General features: G+C 41.2%; 1 protein-coding gene across 3 annotated transcripts in view; it reads right to left on the reverse strand.

Moving 5' to 3' along the window:
• LOC138159448 (pyrethroid hydrolase Ces2e-like) overlaps window positions 1-12,827 on the reverse strand; it is a 31,513-nt gene extending 18,686 nt beyond the window's left edge. Inside the window, exons 1-6 of one of the 3 annotated variants that reach the window (XM_069085814.1) lie at window positions 12,715-12,826; window positions 11,440-11,598; window positions 10,828-11,121; window positions 7,193-7,397; window positions 6,323-6,461; window positions 2,323-2,456 (exon numbers count right to left, since the gene is read on the reverse strand). In XM_069085814.1, the coding sequence (XP_068941915.1) occupies window positions 2,323-2,456; window positions 6,323-6,461; window positions 7,193-7,397; window positions 10,828-10,897 (548 nt within the window). In that variant the 5' untranslated portion in view covers window positions 10,898-11,121; window positions 11,440-11,598; window positions 12,715-12,826. Of the gene's footprint in view, window positions 1-2,322; window positions 2,457-6,322; window positions 6,462-7,192; window positions 7,398-10,827; window positions 11,122-11,439; window positions 11,599-12,714 lie in introns of all 3 variants that reach the window. The other 2 variants (XM_069085813.1, XM_069085815.1) reach the window with 2 other exon arrangements.
• Window positions 12,828-22,447: the final 9,620 nt, after the last annotated feature.

Below are 22,447 nucleotides of genomic sequence, written 5' to 3' on the forward strand. Positions count from 1 at the left end.
CTGGAGGAGAATTTCATTTCACAGCACTGTTTTGAATGTAAAGACTCTTCTTATATTAATGGTGAAGGAAACTTAAAACATCCTGGATTTGGTCTCTCATCAATTAAGGGAATTCCTTTAGAAGAATTTAAGACATGTCATTCTACAAAGAAAATGAGGAAGGTGGCAAGAGTATAAGAACCACATGGGGGTGAGGTTTAGGAACCCCTGAAGGGCCTAGCCAATGGGAGGCAGGAGGGAAATTTGAGTTGGAAACAGGACATAAAAGTCTTGCATTTTTCTGAAGTAAGCTTACTCCATTAGAGAACTACCCATTCAATCAGAATGGTGAATGTAAAATAATTATGATGAGAACTTTCCCGGCTTCACAAGGAACATTATTCTTTCTAGAGTAAGCACACTTCTCACAGCGAGACAGCATGCAAACAGCTGTGCCCAAACCAGATCTATATAGGATAGATTTGGGATGATCTTGGAGGGAAGGCCCTAGCAGTAAGGGAGACTGGGAGAAGCTTCATGCAGAAGGTGGGATTAGCATGAGCCCTGAAGGAAGACAGTGAAAGTGAAAATGAACAGATTCATTGGGGTATCTTATTCAAGGATCAGGAAGGAGGAAGAGAATGTGGAGGAGCCTGAGCAGACTTGAGAGGTAGGAGGAGGCCCGGCTCATCTCCATGAACTCTACAATCCAGCAACATGGGCCTCCTTGCAGTCCTCAAATACAACTCTCTACTTCCCAAGTCTGACTTTCACTGGCTATCGCCATGACTGGAATTCCTTGAAGGAATCTGAGATGGCTCTAATCCTACCTTCTTCCAGAGATCTCACTTTTCCTCCTCCCCTCATTGTTAGGGCCTTCTAGAGCAAGGACCCCAGTTTGAGGCTTTATGGAATTGGTCCTGGGGAAGTTAGAAGAAGCATGAACTTTATTGCTATGTGGTATACCAAGCAGGCAAAAACAAAAGACACACACACACACACCATACCATACAACACCACACCACACACACATACACACACCACACAACCTGCATCAACAGACAGAGATTCAGGGCACTCACATGAGGGAGACTTGTAGAGTAGCAAGATCTCGGTGGGACTACACACTCACAGTGGGATCTGAGCAGATCAGTCTTATCCCTTAAAGGAAGGTTTGTCTGAGACAGACAATCAGCACCACATGTGAGAGGGCATTCTTAATCAGGCCCAGATATGCTGGGGAAATTCCCCAGAAACCCTTGTTGATGTGGCACTCGGGGATACCAAGAGTGGGGTGTCAGCACACAGCCAGTCAGCTGGGAGTCCACTGAGGACCTGAAGTTTTGGTCTTTTATATCCCAAATACTTAGCACAGTGACTGGCATATAATAAGTTCTTAAAAGATGCTTCTTAACTGATTGATTGACTGAAGAGAGTGATGGTCTGACCTGTGCTCTAGGAAGATCAGTGACAGCTGAGTGGAGGATGAAGTGGAGTAGGGAGAGAAGAGGCCAAGAGGCCAACCAAGCAGGTATTGTTAGCCCAAGTGTAAAGTGCTGAGACTTTGCACTAGAGGGGTGTCAGAAGGGAGAAGTGGGTGTATATGAGAGATGTAGCAAAGGTATAATCAGTCAACAGATTGGATATAGGGGAAAAGAGAGTGGAACGTGGACCATGGTCCCTAGATCACAAGCCCAGCTTTGTCATCAGAAAAAAGTCAGGGTTTAATGAGTAGAGAGAAGGTGTAAGAAAGGAAAGGGGTGAAGATGAAAACAGGCTTGTTACTTATGAAGCAGGCATTCCAGAGAGCACAGTGAAAGGGGCACAGTAGGTAGCTTTAGAGTAAGACATTAAAGAAAATTGGTACTTCAAAAGCTAATGTAGTCATGATCTTTATTACTATGCAGTTCACCAAGCTGGGGTTAGGTTAACACAGTAGGACCATCTTGTTTTCTTCTTTTGTTACCCTAGCACTTAGTACAGTGCCTGGTGCTTAATAAATAATTTAGCTACCTGTCTGCTAGTCTATCCATCCCTTCATCCATCCATTCATCCATCCATCCATCCATCCACCCACCCACCTCTCTCTCTCTGTCTCTCTTGAATCTGAGGCTGAGGGAGAAGTGAATTTATTGGTCATAAGAAGCAGGGACATCATATGAAATTGGGTCTTCTGGCCATAAATCTAGTACTTTTTCTACTCTGTCATGATTAGCTTATGGGGAAGGAAAGGCAAGAGATACGTCATCTAATCAGGAATTTATGTTTATCATCATTCAGCTGCTCAGAGATCTGGGAGCTCGTAAATACTTATACTCACATTTTACTAGCGTCAAATCTCACCTGAAGAATCCAAGGACACCCAGTCTGTACTGGATGTTGACCACTACCACATTCTGGGAGGCAGACAATATTGAACTGTCATACATGGAAGCGCCCTCAAGAGTGAGACCACCACCATGGATCCACACCATCACCTACAAAAGGACATGGTTTCCTTATAGGAACAAATGCCATGAAGCCTGACTCTGCTGTTCCATAGCTTTTTTGTGACCCAGGATAAAGTAGTTTTAAAGGTGAATGAATTCACTTCTCAAGATACTGTAATTTCAAGAGATACAGAATATGTATCAGATCTACTCCCATGTAAGAGCCTACTTGTCTAGACTCAGAGGCAGGTCAGATCCTCCTTGGAATCTTCCAGGCAGAATCACCTCCTTGGAATCTTCCAGGCAGAATCACCTCCCTGAGGTCCTCATGCTACCAAAGATACACACAGAGCAAAAGAACCTTGCTGAAAGGATCCTTGTTCCCCCCAGAACAGAGAAAGGAGGCAGGACTCAGTTCTGAGGGACACAGACCCAACCAGACAATAGAGAATGCACCCTGGTCAATAAGCTCTCCAGGTCCCATTATCTTGTGGGTGTTTCAACTGTGGCCCAGAGAACCTTTCTATGTAGCAGTAACTGCTCTCTCAAAGCCAAAATAAACTACTAGAATAGATTACCAGCACTACTTCATGCATTCCATAGGTTCTTTTTATTTACTTATTTTATTTTTAAATTATGGAGAAAAAAACAAGCATTTGTATACCATAATATAATAATAAAAAAAAGATGATTGCACATGAAACTGCCAATCTACTATATACAACTAGCTATTCCTTTTAAATATTCAACCAAGTTATCAAAGTAAATTCTGTCTTTTTTTTTCCTTTTGGTTCTTATAGGTTTATAGGAAGAAGTTTCAACTGATTAAAATTCATCTTTAAAAGACTTTACCCCATCTCCTGCCCATAAGCCTGTGCTTAATCCTTCCTATTGTATTTTCATTGTGGAGATGGGGTGGGACAGAGAGGGTGGTCATTTCAGTTTTATATCTCTGACACCCAACAGGATTCCCCAACTCCAGCACAGGAGAGCACAGTAATTTTCAGCCAAGGCTACACTGTGGGTAGAACATAGCATCAGGAAACCAGAACCAATAAGAGGTAAAAATAAAATTGTATCCTTAAAAGCATAATGTCGTTGAGTTGTGTTCCACTCTTTGTGGAATCCCATTATTGGGACTTCTTGGGAAAGATACTAGGTTGGGTTGCCATTTCCTTTTCCAGTGGATTAAGGCAAACAGGTTAAGTGACTTACCCAGGCTGAGAGAGTTAATGAGTTCCTAAGGTCAGATCTGAACTCAGGTCTTCCTGACTGCAGGCTCACTATATCAGTGGATAGAGAATAATTCTAAGTGCTGGGCAAGGGACAGATTTTATAATCTCTATATCTAAAATTACAAGACAAAGACCTCCTGTTACTGTTCAGATAATACCATGAGGTTTTGAATGTATGCTTCCTTTTGTCAATGCATTGGTATGCTGCATGCCTAGGAGGTGCAGAGAGGTGAAGGGGCTTTTGCTCACATGGGAAGATTCTTTCCTTCTATGGGATGTAGCAAATGATTGGATGGAATTTGGGGGGGGATATGTTTGGGCATCAGGAAGTAGACAGATTGATGCTATATGAACAAATGAAATAGACCAAAAACTGTGCACTGGCTTTAATCTGAAAAAGCCAGAGCATGGACTGGCTACATCAAGGGAAGATTTTTCTGTGAGTTACTGACTGCATGGAGACAACAGGGAGCCCTTCATACAAGGGGACTTGCCTTGGACCTCGTTCCCTTGTGTGACCATCTTGGTGGTTATGACTATGTACCCGGAACTCTGTCTCAGGCAGTATCATTGGACCATAGGGTTTAGAGCTGAAAGGGATTTTAGAGACTGCCTAGTGCAACACCCCCATTTGATAGATGAGGAAACTGAGATGCAGAGAAGTTAAGTGACTTGTAGAAGGTCATACAGCTACTAAGTGGCAGAGCTGGACTTTGACCTCAGAAATTCTCACTCTAAGTCCTATGCTCTCTTCACTGCACTCTGTGCTTTGGTTGGTAATACAGGTATCTCCCCTCCTACTCTCCATACAAACCATACACCTTTGGGTACCGTGAAGAATACTATAACATCAGATTCTCTCTGGTATAGCAGGTCTGAACCCTGCTGAGCTTTGCCTAAGCAAGCTCAATTACTCTTCTACAAAAGTTCTCTTCCCCATGGAACCAGAGAACCTCACATCTAGCCCAGCTCACTCCTTCCTTCCAGGTGCCCCTTAGTCTCCTGGAAGTAATGGAAATTCATTCCTTGTTTCCCTTTGCAGGGCCAGCAGAGGTGGCACTTCCTCCAGCTTCGTGTCCTCCAAGCCCTAGAGTATCAAAAACTCCAAACTCCTTTTATGAAAACAGCTCTGATAATCCTATATTTAGGAACTTGTTCTGACTTTGTGGTATATTCATTCATTCAGTACATTTAGTAGGCACCTACTCTGTGCAGGGCTCTGTGATGCATATTTTGAATAAGTGTAGGTCCCTGCCCTCAAAGTACTTTCAATCAACCAAAGGGCAAGGATAGAATATGAATCCAAAAACTATGATATAGACTTATATGGTCTGTATTGGGGCAGCAAGGTGGCATAGTGGAGAGAGTATTGGCCAGGAATCAAGAAGATTCATTTTTCTTGGATCCAATCCAGCTTCAGACACTTACTAGCTGTTTGACCCTGGGCAAATTACTTAATTCAGGTTGCCTCAGTTTCTTCATCTGTAATATGGGCTTGAGAAGGAAGGGACAAATTACTCCAGTGTCTTTGCCAAAAAAAAACCCAAGCGGGGTCATGAAGAGATGAACACAACTGAAAAATGACTGAGCCACAATATAGTCTGTGTTAGGTACCAAAAGTACCATCAGGGAGATTGAAAATAACATTAAGCTAGCTCAGAGGAGAGAGAAAACATCTCTCTTTGTTTCCCTAGCACTAAGGAGAAGGGCTCTAGGTTTGCGGAAATGGTTGTTGAGCTGAATGTTGGTTTCTTGAGGTTCAGTGAAGGCCTCATGGACAGATAACATTTGAGCAGTTTGGTTCAATATCATTTATTTTGAGAAAGGAAGCTTAGTGTAGATGATGGATAGCTTTGGAGTAAGAAGGACTGGGTTCAAGTCCTACCTCGTACATATAGGAGATATGAGACCACAAAGAAGTTACTTATCTTCTCAGTATACCAGACAAGCCAAGACTCTAAGTTACAAAAGAGCTGCCTGTAATCAATAAAGTTTCCACACATTGAATTTCCCTACAGCAACAAGATGGTAGCTCTGGACAGAATCAAGAAATGTTTGGAAGGTCACATTTTATCAATGCTTCCCTCTGTTCCTTTAGCAATAATAAACTGTAGCAGAAATTGATATCATTCCAGATGGCGGAACCAACTCCTTGAAGTTATTTCAGTCATTTTCAGTCATGTTCAACTCTTCATGACCCTTTTTAGAGTTTTCTTGGCAGATATACTGGAGTAGTTTGCCATTTCTTTCTCCAGCTTACTTTACAGATGAGGAAACCAAGGCAAACAGGGTAAAGTGACTTGCCCAGGGTCATATAGCTAGTATGTGTCTGAGGCCAGATTTGAACTCAGGAAAATGACTTTTCCTGACTCCTGGTCTGGCACTATAGTCACTGTGCCAACTGGATGCTTTAAAGTAATAAGGAGGCAGATTCCAGCCTCATAGAAGCTAATTATCTGCTAACAATGTGAGTTATTGCCCAAGAGTAGAGTGGATTGCCTTGAAAAGCAGTGAGCTCCCTGACCTGGACAACTTCAAGGAAGGCCAGATGACAATTCAGAGATATTTAGAGAGGATGACATGTTCCCATGTGTAGGAAGAGCTGACCTCTGAGGTCCCACCCAGTTCTGATGCCCTAGGATTCTCTCCCCCTGTGGAAGTTGCAGAGATCTGGCTTACCGGCAATCTGGCCCCCTCCTTTGCATGGACAGGAACATAGATATTGAGGTACAAACAGTCTTCAGAATTGGCAGTAACAGGAATGTTCATTTTCATGACTGTTGTCATTTTTTCTACGCTACTGATATCCTGCAAACACCTGGAAAACACAAGAGGCGATAAATCTGAATAGAATCACATGGAGATAATGATAATAATAACTGAGGGCTTTGAGCTTTGCAAAGCACTTTACAGACACAACCTCACAGTGCTCTTGAGGGTCGGTGCTATTATTATCCATATTTTACAGATGAGGAAGCTGAGGCAGCAGAGGTGCAGTGACTGGCCAATATTTCACAACTTCCTATAGTCTTTTTTTTTTTGTTCATTGTTTATTGAGATGTTTGGGTTTGTTGGTGATTGTTAAGTTGGAAACAAAGTTTTTTTGTTTATTTTGCTTTTTGGAGGGGGGAGGGGAGGGCAATCGGGGTTAAGTGATTTGCCCAAGGTCACATGGCTAGTAAGTATCTGGGCTCACATTTGAACTCAGGACTTTCTGACTCCAGGCCCAGTATTCTATCCTCTGAGCTATCTAGGCCTTTCTAATCTCTGTTAGTGTTTGTTTTTCTATCTGTACCAATATGTGTACCAACTACCTCACAGTATTTTTCTGAAGTCTGTTATTCTCTAAATTCCAAATCAATTTGAACTATTCTCATTAAGTAATCATTTTAGGCCTCATAGTCCAGGGGGAGATTGGGAACATTCATTCCTTCAACAAATACTTTACAAATATCTACTTCGTACAGAGCAAACTGAGACAAAATTTGGGTAAGACATGGTGGCACCTTGTGTTTATCTGGTACAAAAAAGACAGAAGCAGGTGCTTACATGGGTGGATGATCAGTTGCATCTCTCACATTGCTCCATGAATCCGGTGGCTGTGGAGGAGAAAACCTCAGGGTCCCCACAGGGGGTTTGGCAAAGGGGATTCCCAGGAAAATGTTGACACTTTTGTCAATCCCCTTGATACTGATTTGAGTTCCTTGGATCTGTCCAGACTCCGTGGTCCTGATGAGGTCATCTGCATGATGCCCTGTGAACAAAGGGGAGAGAAATCCTCAGGGATAGAGGCTGAAATGATATCAAAATACCCCATCCACCCATGCCCCACCACAACATTTTTCATTAGATGGGAATGCAAGCCCCCTATTTCTGCTATGGTTCTCTTCATTTCCCTTAAAGATCTCCAGTGATAAGGAACTTACTCCAGAGAAGGATCACTGGCACTTTTACACAGCTGTGGCTTCAACTAAGTAGCTATCCAGCTTTGGGGATTCTGAGTCTCTAGATCAAAGTTCCACCCCCAGCCCAGATCAGGAAACCACAGAGTTAAAACCAGTTCCATGTAGTTTATCAGTATTATCCAACTGACTAAAGACTTAATGAGCACCTAATATGGGCAATGCTCTCAGCTCTGAATTGAGGATATGATGGCAGGAATTTACATTCTCCTAGAGAGCAATGACCTGTGTGTGCACCAATAACTAGGAATACAAGGGAGAGGTGTAAAGGAGAGATCCTGGCAAAGAGCTAGGAAAAGAAATAAGGAGGGTCAGGAAAAGCTCTGCAACAAGTGTCCGTGCACAAGCTGGGTCTTTAATGAAGAGTCTTCAACTGAGCTAGACTGGTAAAAGGGCTGTCTGGGCATGGGAAAGACAGTAGACAAAGAAGGGAGACAGATGAGGGCAGGACAAGAAAGGCAGATGGAAAGTAATTACATTGGGCTACAGTATGTGTCAGGAAGACTCATTCCTGAATTCCAATCCAGTCTCACACACTTACTAGCTATGTGACCCTGGCCAAGTCACTTCACCTATGCCTTCAGTTTCCTAATCTGTCAAATGAGCCAGAGAAGGAAATGGCAAACCAACTCCACTATCTTTGCCAACGAACCCCAGATGGAGTCACCAAGAGCCAGATATGAAGAAAAACAAATGAACAACAACACAAAAAAAGTGAATAGAGAAATAGGTGATAAGGCTGGGTGCACAGAGTACCAGACTTGGGCTCAGAGGATAGGGCTTCTGATCACAGCTCTCCCATATACTGCCCATGAGAACTTGTTGCAATTCCTTTCCCTTCCCTAAGCCTGTTTGTGCTTTTTGATGAAATAGGAAAAGGGCATTGAATCCTTAAGATTCTTCCCAGCTCTCCATCCTAGAGTCCAAGAGCTAGAGACTGCTCAGCTGTCAGGGCACATGGCCACACTCTGCCTGAATCAGAAGGACAAAGGTCAGGCATGCCTCTGAAAGATCAGCACACCCCTTTTTATCAAAGGAGATTAAAGTATAACCCAATATACAAGGCATGGAATGACTTTAACATTCATCAGATGGACTTCAGTTTTTCCTCTATAATAATAGTGGTTTAGGAGGATGAAAATAAAGAAATAACCCAGAGCCTGGTCCAGCTTCTGGGATAAGAACTCACTACTCGACAAAAACTGCTGGGAAAACTGGAAAACAGTATTGCAGAAACTAGGCCTAGAACAGCATCTCAAACCATATGCCAAGATAAGGTCAAAATGGATACATGATTTAGACATAAAGGGTGATACCATAAGCAAATTAGGAGAGTAAGGAAGAATTTACCTGTCAGATCTATGGAGAAGGGAACAATTTATAACTAAGCTAGAGATAGAGAACATTACAAAATGCAAAATGGATCATTTGGATTACATTAAATTAAAAGGTCTTGCACAAACAAAACCAACACAACCAAAATTACAAGGAAAGCAGAAAAATGGGAAACAATTTTTATAGCAAGCGTTTCTGATAAAGGCCTAATTTCTCAAATACATAGAGAACTGAGTCAACTTCATTAGAACACAAGTCATTCTGAATTGGTAAATGGTCAAAGGATATAACAGGCACTTTTCAGATGAAGAAATTAAAGTTATCTATAGTCATGCAAAAGAATGCTCTAAATCAGCATTGATTAAACAAATGCAAGTCAAAATACTTCTGAGGTACCACCTCACACTTATCAGATTGGCTAATATGACAGAAAAGGAAAATGATGAAGAAGATGTGGGGAAATTGGGACCCTAATGCACTGTTTGTGGAGTTAACAGATCCAACCATTCTGGATAGTAATTTGAAGCTATGTCTAAAGGGCAATCAAATTATGCATATTCTGTGATCCAGCAATACCATTACTAGGTCTGTATCCCAAAGAGATTATAAAAAAGGGAAAAGGATATGCATGTACAAAAATGTTTATAGCAGTTCTTTTTGTGGAGGCAAAGAATTGGAAATTGAGAGCATTCCCATCAATTGAGGAAGGGCTTAATGTAATATATGAATGTAATGGAATACTATCGTGCTATAAGAAATGATGAGCAGGTGGATTTTAGAAAAACCTGAAAAGGTTTAGATAAACTGATGCTGAGTGAAATGAGGAGAACCAAGAGAAAGTTACATAAAGTAAAAGAAACATAGTGCAGTGATCAACTATGAGTGACTTAGCTCTTCTCAGCAATACAATGATCCGAGACAATTCCAGAAAACTGAAGATGGGAAATGCTATCCACATAGAGAAAGAGCTACAGAATCTGGATACAATTTGAAGCATACTATTTTCACTTTTTTTGTGGCTTTTCTCTTTTGCTCTGTATCCTCTTTCACATCATGAGTAATGTGGAAATATATTTACATGATTGCACATGTATAACCTATATACAATTGCTTGCTGTCTTGGGAACAAGGAATGGGAGGCAGGGGGTGGAGAAAAAATTTGAAAATAAAAATCTTATAAAAAATGAATGTTACGGGTGGCTAGGTGGCACAGTGATTCGAGCACTGGCCCTAGAGTCAGGAGGATCTGAGTTCAAATCTGGCCTCAGACACTTGACACACTTATTAGTTGTGTGACCTTGGGCAAGTCATTTAACCCCAATTGCCCTGCCTTTCCCCTCCAAAAAGCAAAAAATAATAATAATAAATGTTGAAAACTATCTTTCTAAGTAATTAGGAAAAAATGTTATTGAAAGAAAGAAAAAAAGGAAGAAAGGGAGAAAGGAAGGAAGGCAAGAAAGAGAGAAAGAAAAAGAAAATAAAGGTGTGCCACATTTTCTCATGCAAATACTAAGGTCCTATTTCCAGTCTGTAAAAAGATCCTCCTCTCAATCTTCACTTATATATACCTCCTTGAAAATAAATCACCTTTCTCTCTCTCCCCACATGCCACCAGCAGCTGATAGAAGAGTTTTTGTACATAACACATGTGGAGAGGACATCAATAATTTCTCAGTAGCAAACCTAGTTTTGCCCCCTGAAATCAAACTAGCATTAATCCTTTACCCCCAGCCCACTTACCCAATCAGTCAGTGAGGGCAACAAGAGAAAAGAATGCACAAACCCATATTTCCCATGGGAAAATCAAAGGACTCCTCCCACGTCCGTCCGGCACCCCCTCCCCCCCAAATCATCCCCACTCTGGGTCAGCCTGGCAGAGCTGCTCACCTGGGACTTGAATCATGAACCCCAGGAGCCCTAAAGTCAGGACTGTGGGCAGCAGGAAAGTTTTCCACATCTTTCCCTCTGCACAGCCTTCTGGTTATGCCTAATCAGATCCCAGGCCTGACCTTTAGTATAAAAAGAACTGGATCAAAGGGCATTCCCAGAGAACTGGGGCTAAGGGCTTCTTATCGAACTTGATCCTCAGAATTTGTTTTAGGGGTATAAGAAAAAAAAATTGAGATTGAAAATCCATCCATTCAGCAGACATCTTCTGGTAAATATATAATAACAAGCTCTCTGGAAAACAAAAACCAACAAACATATCTATGACATACTCTTAAATTTAATCTATCAATAACATTTTGTCCAACACTTTCCTAAGTCTAGGCAATGAACAAAACAACAGATCAATCCCTGACTTGCAGGATTTTTCTGTTTCCAGAGGTGCAAATTTAGTAATTGACTCATAAGCGTCAGTTTGAACTTCCCCCACCACTGAAGTGTCAAGGGTCAAAATTCCAGTTACACATCCTAACCACCCTCCCTCCTATTTTCTGGAGACTTTTATGACATTTCTCCTCTTGAAGTTCTTCAGTAGTTTGTCAGCTGTCTTACCCTTCATGACTCCTTTTGGAGTTTTCTTGGGAAAGATAATGGAGTAGTTTGCCATATCCTTCTCCAGCTAATTTTTCAAATGAGGAAACAGAGGCAAACAGTGTGTAGCAGCAACCACCCCAGCATCCCCAGGGTGTCTGCCAACACAGGTTGTTGGATCTGCTTTGTTAAAGGAAAGCAACTCAAAATGGGTTAACAAGCTTACTTTAATCAGTCAAACATATATCATTTACCTAGTTCAGGGGAAAAAGGTCAGCACCCCGAACTTCAGAGCATACAGACCGAATTATCAAGACAGAAACAGATCAAGTAGACAGCTTTCCAAACTGTCCAACCATTACATCCATACCAAATCAACATCTGGGTTTTTCAAAGCTGGGGGGAGGCTCTCAACAACCGGCTTCCCAGAGTTTCATCTGATCAAATCACAGAACACTTCTCAAAGTGAGCCCCAAAACAAAGCTACACATCAAGGCTTATATAGCCTTCTCCTGGCTCAGAGAATGTAAAAACCTTCTGGACCCACTGGCCAATCAAAAAAGTATCTACTGAAAAACAAGCCTCCCACCCCAGGCTCCAGGTGCACTTTAGCCTAGGGGCAGGGAAGATCTTAAAAATTTACATTCCCATTACACAGGGTGAAGTGACTTGGCCAGGGTCACACAGCTAGGAAGTGTCTGAAGCCAGATTTGAACTCAGGAAGATGAGTCTCCCTGACTGTAGGCCTGGCACTCTATCCAGTGTGTCACCAAGCTGGCCCCTTGAACTGCTAAGTGTCTTGTATTGCTCTCACAGAAGCCTGAATGCCCTCAGAATAGGCTGTCTCCCCAGGACTGTATGAGGTACTCTAAGCACCTTACTCCAAATCACTTCTCTGTTGAACTAAGATTATCATCATCATTATTATTATAAAAATAATGATGATGATATTGGCTAACACATAGTAGCCCTTTAAGTTTTGCAAAGCACTTTTCATACATTATTTAATTAGATTCTCACAGCAATCCTGGGAGATAGAGCCCCACCCCCCACCCCCTCCAGTGGGTCCTACTGTCCACAGGATTTTCCGATGGTTAGATTCCTGGGACTATTTTGTTTAAATTGTTGTGGATCCAGGAACATAGGTGGAGAGAAAATGAAACTGAAAGTCGGGTTCTAGCCCAGGAATCCCACCCCTGTAACCAGTTCAGCCTGGGTTTGGGTTATTGGAGTAAGGTTTTGGGGGTCTCAGGAGAGGTGAAGAAGTGGGTAGTAAGTGCTGAAAGAGCAGGGTACCTGATGGGGGATCCCATTCCCCAGGGCATTGTCTCCAAGGCCAGTTGGGAGATTTTGATTACAGTAAATTCCCCTACTCCATCTGATCCCGAGGAGAGAGGGAGGGAAAGAAGAAAAATCTGGGAAGGATTCTTTTGAAGTTGGCTTGGAGTTAGTCAGAGTAAATTACAACTCTGAGTTCTTGACAGGTCTGAATTAAAATTCTAAATTGGTTTCTAAAATTGAGTGCACTCTGTAATGCTGTTAAGTGTCAGGTCATGTCTGGTCTGTGTCTCTGTGTGTGTCTGTGAATTGTTTCATGTTTGTAGTGGGAAATTTGAAATTCAGTTAAAAAACAAAAACTTTAGTAGGTTTTTATGACTGTCTGGAAAAGGTATTCCCAAGGTTGGAGGTAGGGTTAATTATCAGAACAAAGGATCTCTGGCAGGCAGTTAAGAAATGGAAGCTGAGTCTTTGAGTTAGGGTTGATTAGACCCTCAAAGTTAGAAAAATCTGTATTTTATGTTTGTTTTAAAATCAGTGTATCTGATCTCAGGCAGTTTGTTTGGAAATGAAAAATTAAAGGGGTCTTCATCTGATAATGGAATTATTTTGGGGTTTCAGTGTCTAGGCAGAAGACAGAGAGAGAAATTCAGTGGTTTTAATATGTTAATTGTCACACATTTCACTTAACCCCAAAAGTTTTTTTTTTTGGTGCTGGGAGAGCAAGCAGGATGGGGTAAGTGAAAATCCTTTTTATTTGTGATAAGGTATGGGCTCTTGGAGCCCCCTCGAGCTCTCCTTGAGTTCTTGAGGTATAGAATCTGGGAACCTCTCTTGGACTCTAGATTAAATTGTTTTATTTGATGAGGCATTTGCATGAGGCAATAAGCCTTACACTGTGGTTGGGCCCAGACCACTAGCCTAGTTACTAACTGCTAACTACTAGCCTAGTTACTAGCCTAGCCCTCCATTGTTCATCTACTTCCCACCCATGAGCCTATCAAAATGTCAACACACCCTTGAACTGGCCTAGCCCACCTAGGTCTGTAGCCTCCAGCTACTTCCCACCTTTAATCACTCATTGACCTCATTAACTCCTCCGGAAGACCCTCCCCAAACTCCCCCTCTAGACCACCTCTAGATTCCTCCCACAACCTTACGTATATAAGACCCCAGCTCACACCATGTGGGTGAGAGCCCCATAGAACAGTGAGAGCGCCATAGAATGCCATAGAATAGTGAGAAAGCTGTGAGAGCACCATAGAATGACCTAGCACAGACTTACTCTGTGTCTAATGCAAGTGAACTTTTAATAAATTTTACTTTTCTTTGGCTGAGAAGACTCCAGTCCAATTCATTCAGCAGGACCAGGTGTGTTGTTATTTTGGCGTCCCCAGAGCTACCCTAACCCTCTTAGTGGGTACCCTCTTCAATTTGAATTATCTGGGGCAGTTTGAGTAGAGATTGTTAAGTGATGGGGTAGAAGCAAAAAAATGGAAAATCTGAATGATATGAGGTGTTTGGAAGGGAGTAAAATTTGTCTTCACACCCATTTGCTCCTTAGCCACTCCCTTCCCCCATCCCACTTCAAAGGGATTTTGTGAATGTTAAAAGGAATATCAGGATCAGGGGCTGGAACTTTTTGCAATCCCCTCAGAGAAGGAGGGGCAATGGGGAGTTGAAATACCTGGTACAATTTGTCGGAAGTCTAGGGAGGGAGATGGAATCTCAGCTGTTTGGTGGGGCTGTTCAAAGGTGGGAATGTACTGTCTTATGGGGAAGTCTATAAATTTGTGGATATTTCCTTTGAGAGGGCCAAGGGTATTGGAACTTAGAAATATATAGTTATATGATTAAAAAATATATTTTGTTATTTGGCATTAAGAGGTTGATTAGCTGTGTAACATCAAGAAAGTTTTAGTTACCTTAGTTTGCTGTTCAATAAGGGGATGGTTGTGGAATGCACTTCCTAGGAGATTTTATGGGAATCACATGATTGTAAAGGAGCTTGGTACAATGCTTGGCATAAAGCAAATGCTATCTGAATGTTAACTGTTTAAGTTAAAAATGATTTCTTCATGTTTCTTAACTTTATGTGGAATTATGCCAGTGGTGATGAGACAAATGATTTTCCGTGTAAAACAATTTGGAAACACACCTGACTGAATTAAGTCACCAGATTGGTAATTAATTGGTTTTGGTTTACATAATTATGATACTGTTACTGGTAAACAGTTGTATTATCTGTGTTATAAGAAAAGCCATTTCTCTTATAGTCTAAATGTTGTTAAATTAAGAATTATGCTGTCAGAGGAAGAGAAAAATGATGAGTGGGGCATTGTGACCTTGTGTTATGGTATTTTGAAATATTGTAATTTAATTGTGTGGTGGTTGATTGTTAATGTGTAGCAAAAGGGGAAAATGTGGGTAAGAACCTTATCCTGATTAGTTCTGCCCTTTCAGAACAGTTATCCTTCTCCTGTAGTATGGGGGTTGGCAGAAAGGGGCATTTTGATCAGCTTCCCCCCTCCATTCTCCCCCCTCCCCCGGGGGGGTCCATGTGGATTCTCCTTATATTATAAACTCAAGGCCCTGGGAAACCATCTGTGTGAGCAGAGTCATCAGCCCTGGGAAGGGAATTTGTTTTAGTTATAAAGTTCTTAAGCAATGAACTTGGTTTGCTGAGGTGTTGCCAGTTGTGTGGAGGGTGGGAGAGGAGATACCTGTGGCAGCAACCAAAACCCAGAGTATAGTGAAGAGAACATGGACCTTAGAGCTAGAATTCCTGAGGGCAAAGCCCAGCTCTGTCCCTTACTAGTTGTTTGACCTTCTGTAAGTCACTTAACTTCTCTGGGCCTCAGTTGCTTCATCTGCCAAATGGAGATGTTGCACTAGGCAGTCTCTAAAATCCCTTTCAGCTCTAAACCCCATGATCCAATGATCCTGCCTGAGACAGAATTCTGGGTTCATAGTCAGAGCCACCAAGATGATCACACAAGGTAAGGAGGTCCAAGGCAAGTCCCATTATATGGAAGGCTCTCTGTTCTCTCCCTTTTTGGTGTCAGTGATATAGGATTGAAGTGATATCCCTCCCTGCCTGACCCCATCTCTGAAATGCAAATATTACGGGAGTGATTAAGCACAGGCTTAAGGACAGGAGATGAGGTAAAGTCTTTTAAAGATGGGTTTTAGTCAGTTGAAATTTCTCCCTATAAAGTGAATAACCTATAAGAACCAAAAGAAAAAAGAGAAACAAAGTATTTACTATTACTTTTATAACTTGGTTGTATATTTAAAAGGAATAGCTAGTTGTACACAGTAGATTTGCAGTTTCTTGTGCAATCATTTTTTATTATATTATGTTACATAAATGTTGTTTTATTCCATAAATGAAAAATAAAGTAATTAAAAAATGAGGACTAGTGGAAGGCATAGCCTAGTGCTGGCAATCTATGCTAGTACTTTATCTTGGCTTTGAGAGAGCAGTTACTGCTACCTAGAAAGGTTCTCTGGGCCACAGGTGAAACATTCACAGGATGATGTGACCTGGAGAACTTCTTGTCCATGGTGCATTCTCTACTGTCTGGTTGGGTTTGTTTCCATTAGAAGGGCATCCTGCCTCCTTTCCCTCTTCCCAAGGGAACAAGAATCTTTTAGAAGAGCTTGCTTTACTTTGAGTGCTTCTTTAGCGGCAAGAGGACCCCAGGGAACTGATTCTGCCAGGAAGATTCCAAGGAGCATCTGACCTGCCTCTGAGTCTAGCCAAGTGGGCTCTTTCCTGAGACTAGCTCTGATGCCTCTCCTGTAGACTCTTGATAAGTGAATTCATTCACATTTAGAGCTACTTTTTCCTGGCTCACAAGATAGAATGTTTTCCTGTTGAGCAAGGGAGCAACTGAGCCATGTTTGGTGGGATTTGTAAAGAAAATGCTGTCTGCTTCCTGCAGGTAATGGTGTGGATCCATGGTGGAGCTCTTGTTGTGGGCAGTGCTTCCATGTATGATGGCTCTATACTATCTGCCTCCCAGAATGTGGTAGTGGTCACCATCTAGTACAGGCTGGGTGTCCTTGGCTTCTTCAGGTGAGATTTGAAACCAGTAAAATGTGAGTATAAGCATTTTTTCCCTCATGAGCTCCCAGATCTCTGAGTGGTTGAATGATGATAAACTTAAATTGCTGATTGTATATCTCTTGCCTTACCTTGTCTTCCCCACAAACTAATCATGACATACCATGTTTCCCCGATAATAAGACACTGTCTTATTTATTTTTTTGGACACAAAAACACCAGAGGGCTTATTTTCAGGGGAGGGCTTATTTTAATGAACATTGGCAGCAATTTTAATAAACAGGTAAATGTGAACAAAAAAATATACCAGCAAGCAAATCACTGGGGAAGAACAGGATGACGCACTCACTGCTGCAGCTCTGATTGGATGCAGCTCGGAGCGCGGCGTGCGTTTCACAGGGTGGGGGGGGGAGCAATCTCAGTAGGGCTTATTTTTGGGGGAGGGCTTATTTTAGAGGAATCTTACACAGTAAGGGGAGGGCTTATTTTCGGGATAGGTCTTATTATCGGGGAAACACGGTAGTAGAAAGAGTACTAGATTTGTTACCAGAAGACCTAATTTCTAATTAAGGCCCTATTCTTTTGACCAAGAAATTCATTTCTTCTTTGCCCTCATATTCCAGATAGAGAGAGATAGAGAGAGAGAGAGAGAGAGAGATGGATGAATGGATGGATGGACAGATGTATGGAAAGACAGACTAGCAGACCAATAGTCAGGTAGCTAAACCACTTATTAAAATCCAGGCAGTGTACCAAGTTCTGGGATTACAAAATAAGAAAACAAGATGGTTCTACTGTGTTAACCCAACCCCAGCTTACCGTACTGCATAATAATAAAGCTCATGGTTGCACTAGCTTTCCAAGTACCAATTTTCTATAATGTCTTACTCTAAAGCCCCTACCCCTTTCACTGTGCTTTCTGGAATGCCTGCTCCATAAGTAACAATTCTGTTTTCATCTTTACCCTTTTCCTATCTTACCCCTTCTATTTACTTGCACTCACCAAACCTTGACTTTTTTCTGATGACACAACTTTCCTGGTGACCATTTCCAGTATACTTGCTTTTTTACCCATGCCTCCATCACAAGGAAGCCAAAATATTCCTTGTTTCCCACTACCACTTTCAGACTCTCCCTCTGCCACCATCATTCAGCAACTTCTCCTGCTTTGAGGTTTATTCACCATATTTATTACCCAATCAAGATTCTACTAGCTGTTACTTTGCACCCTCTAGGAAACTTTCCTTCCTTTCTAAACGAGTTCAGTGCCTTCTTTATAATCTTTCTTTCTCAATTCTCAACTTCATACTGATTCATATTGATATTCCCTTAAACATTCTAAATCATTAGTTCTTCAGTGTTTTCATTTTTCATAACCTACTCCTCCACTCCACCTCAGCTATATACAGAAACAGTAACACCCTTGATTTTACCTTCCCTCTTGAGTGTTTCACTTCAATGTTCATTAACTCTGAAATTCCTCTATCTAGTTATAAACTCCTTATAAACAGTTATAGACTGCCTTGTCACCCCTAACCCTATTTTTTATCCTCAACTTGATCATCACTCCCCCCATCTCTCAGTTCTTTCCCAGGTCATCACCCCTACCTATGTATACTCTCTTCCTTTCCTCATCTTAACCCTTCAGTCAACCACTTCATCCCTACACTGACCCCTCATCCTATGGCAGGTCTTTCGCTGCCAACTATTAGTCTTGAATGATTCCCATCATTCACTCCTCTTCTATGAAAACTGCTGAATGAAACAAGAGAAAATCATGAAACTGTGTTGGCTGGGTCCATACAGATTAATGTTCCATAATTTTAAATGGGTCCTCACCGAGGGAAGGCAATCTTTTTGCAACTCTGTAATCAATTCATTGTCTCACTCACAAGAGTGGCTATTCTAAAACTTTGCATTCCTCCTCAAATTTTTCATGGCTACTCTTCTCCTTACCATCTCATCTCAGAACTTTGCTTTATATTTTGCCCAAAAAAAGATGCTATCCATTGAGCTCCTTAATATATCCTCTTCCTTATCTCATATTGATAAGATCCCTCCTGTTACTATCTCCTCCTTTACCTCTGTCATACATGAAGAAATGGACCGTTTCCTCAGTAAGACTAAGTTATTGACACACAAAAATGATCCCATTCCACCAAATTTTTTTCCAGAATATTGTCCTTAATATCATTCTCACTTTCACTATCCTTTTTTTCAAATGCTTTATTAACTTCTGTTTTACATCATTCATTTCTGCCAGATTTTGAGGTACAATTTTTTCCCTCATTTTTCCCCTACCCACCTCCCCAAATAGCAGTCCCACAGGATATCCCCTCCTCTAATCTTCTCTCTCCCATATTCTCCCATATACCCTCTGACTTTCCAGTAGGGCATGGTGGATCTCTATGTCCCAGTGCCTGTATATCTTATTTCCCGAATTACATGTAAAATAGTATTAATAATAGTATTTATATATCTTTAAACATTTGATTTTAAAACTTTGAATTCCATATTCATTCCCTTCCTCCCTTGTCACCCACCCTTATTATTCAGTATAGATTGTACATGTGTAGCTAATGCAAAACATTACCATAGTATATATATTGTAAAAGACTGACTATATTTCCTTCCCTCCTATACCACCTCCCACTTGTTCTATTTTCTGCTTTGATCCTGTCCTTTTTTGAAAGTGTGTACTTCCAGGCGGCCAGGTGGCACAGTGAGTAAGAGCACCAGCCCCAGAGTCGGGATGACCTGGGATCGAATCTGATACTTAGCACCACACCCAGAAATAACTGGCAGTGTAACCTTGAGCAAGTTACTTAATCCCAATTGCTTTAAAAAGAAAAAAAAAAAGAAAGTGTGTACTTCCAACTTCCTTCCCCCCCAGCCTGCCCTCCTTTCCATCTCTCATCCCTTTCCCCCCGACTCTCCTGTAGGGTGAGATACCCAATTTAGTGTGTTTGTCATTGCCTCCCCAAGCCAAATTCAATGAGAATAAGGTTGACCCATTCCCTTTTGCCTTCCTGTTCTTCCCCTCCGTTATGACCATTTTCCCTTGCCTCTTTTATATGGGTTAGTTTACCCCATTCTGTCTCTCCCTATCTCCTCATATTATATTCCTCTCTCACCTCTTAATTTCACCTTTTACGTATCGTCCCTTCCTATCAAATTGGTCCTGTGCCCTCTATCTATGTATACCTGTAAACATATATACACACATTCACATATGTATTCATACACCCATACACTCTGCTAAATAGACATATATATGTATGTATAAATAAATAAATAAATAAATAAATATATATATACATTTCTATTCCTTTCAACTATTCTCATACTGAGAAAAGTTTCATGAGTTACAATTATTGTTTTTCCATGTAGGAATGTTAATAGTTCAACTTTGATAAGTTCCTTATGATTTCTTTTCCCTGTTTACCTTCTCATGCTTCTCTTGCTTCTTGTATCTGAATGTCATATTTTCTATTCAACTCTGGTTTTTTCATCAAGAATGCTTGAAAGTCCTCAATTCCACTGAATGACCATATTTTCCCTTGAAACATGACACTAAGTTTTGCTGGGTAGGTGATTCTGTGTTTTAATCACAGCTCCTTTGACCTCCAGAATATCATATTCCAAGCCCTTTGATCCCTCAGTGTAGAAGCTGCCAGATCCTTTGTTATCCTGAATGTGTTTCCACAATATTCAAATTGTTTCTTCCTGGCTGCTTGTAATATTTTCTTCTTGATCTGGGAATTCTGGAACCTGGCTATAATATTTCTAGAAGTTTTCATTTTGGGATCTTTTTCAGGAGGAAATAAGTGGATTCTTTCAACCTCTATTTTGTCCTCTGGTTCTAAAACATAAGGGAAGTTTTCCTTGAGAATTTCTTAAAGGATGATTTCTAGGTTCTTTTTTGATCATGGCTTTCAGGTAGTCCAATAATTTTTTAATTATCTCTCCTGGATCTATTTTCCAGGTCAGTGTTTTTCCCAATGATATATTTCACATTTCCTTCTGTTTTTTTCATTTGTTTGTATCTATTTAATAATAATAATCTGTTTACTAGTATCTTGATTTCTCATAAAGTCATTAGCTTCCATTTGCTCCAATCTAATTCTGAAGGAATGATTCTCTTCAGTGAGCTTTTGAGATTCTTTTTCCATCTGGCAAATTTGGCTTTTTAAGGCATTCTTCTCCTCATTGGCTTTTTGACCCTCTTTTGTTATTTGAGTTAGTCTATTTTTTTAAGGTATTATTTTCTTCAGTCAGGTTGTTGACTCTCATTTCATAATTTTCTTGTATAGTTCTCATTTCTCTTGCCAATTTTTCCTCTACTTCTCTTATTTTGTTTTCAAAATCCTTCTTAAGGTCCTCTATGGCCTATTACCAGCTCTTATTTTTCTTGGAAGCTTTTGGTACAGGAGTTCTGACTTCACTGTCTTCCCCTGCTCCATGCTTTGAGGCTTTTTTGTCCCCAAAATAGGAGTGTAAAGTTGGGTTTCTCTGTTTGCTTTGCTTCCTTTGCCTGCTCATGTTGCCACTTAGTTACTTGACTTTGGGGCTTTTTGCCACAATAGGACTCTGCCACCAGACAGAGGAGCTTTGTACCAATCGCTGAGGTTTTCTCAGCTGCTGAAAATATTAGTTGGATGGCCTCTCTGAAGCCTCCACACACTCTGGCAAGCTGGTCACACACCCCAGGACCTCCGCCCTAGACTGAAATTCAGATCCAAGCATGTTAAAGCAAGAGTGATTACCCAAAGACTGGTTGCTTGGTGCCCCTACAATTTTCAGGCCAGGAGCTGAAGCTGCCCTGGGGCCAAAGGCTGACCATGCTCCCAAACTACCGGATCCCAAAGTTCACACTGCACTGACCTCTCACTTTGTCATTAGCATCTATGGGTTGATAATTCTGGAGACTGACACAGCTGCTGGTGATCTGAAGTCCTTCTAGCTGGCAGCTGGTAGGCCCTCCCTGAGGCTAAAACCTCCACCTCAAGCAGGGCTGGGGTTGGCTCCCAGAGCACTGTGCTGGCTGCTTCCTGCTGGCCTGCTGGGCTATCCTCAGCAGGGGGTTAGCTTCTCTGTGTCATTTTTGTGGGTTCTGTAGCTCCAAAGTTTGTTCAGAGTCACCTTTTACATTAATTGGAGGAGGTAGGAGCCAGAGCCCCAGAAGTCTGCCATATTGACTCCACCCCCTCCTAATCCATTGTCAATGAAGAAGTGTGAATTCTAATCCTCATCATTTCATGGGATAGATAAATAAGAGACTCCTGAATTGAATTTTTAAAAAGGTGTTAATCATATATTACTTTAAGGTTTGGAAAGCAATTTCAAAATGCTGTCTTGAATTTGGGTATTTTTGCATATGGCTATTGATGACTTTGATTACTTCATCTGAAAACTGATCATATCTTTTGATCACTTACCAATTGAGGAATGGCTCTTACATTTATAAATTTGACTCAGTTCTCTATATGTTTGAGAAATGAGGACTTTATCAGAGAAACTTATTTCAAATTTTTTTCACAGTTACTGTTGCTAAATGCATTTCTCTCCATCCTATTTTCCCCATGTTCATTCTGTTCTCTCTGTCCTTTTACCCTGTCCCTCCTCAGAAGTGTTTTTACTTCTGACTATCCCCTCCCCCAATCTGCCCTTCCTTCTATCTCT

Source organism: Petaurus breviceps, unplaced genomic scaffold (genome assembly GCF_028583685.1).
Source record: "Petaurus breviceps papuanus isolate PSGF00001 unplaced genomic scaffold, PetGlider_PUasm1.0 176, whole genome shotgun sequence".
Lineage (NCBI taxonomy): Eukaryota > Metazoa > Chordata > Mammalia > Diprotodontia > Petauridae > Petaurus > Petaurus breviceps.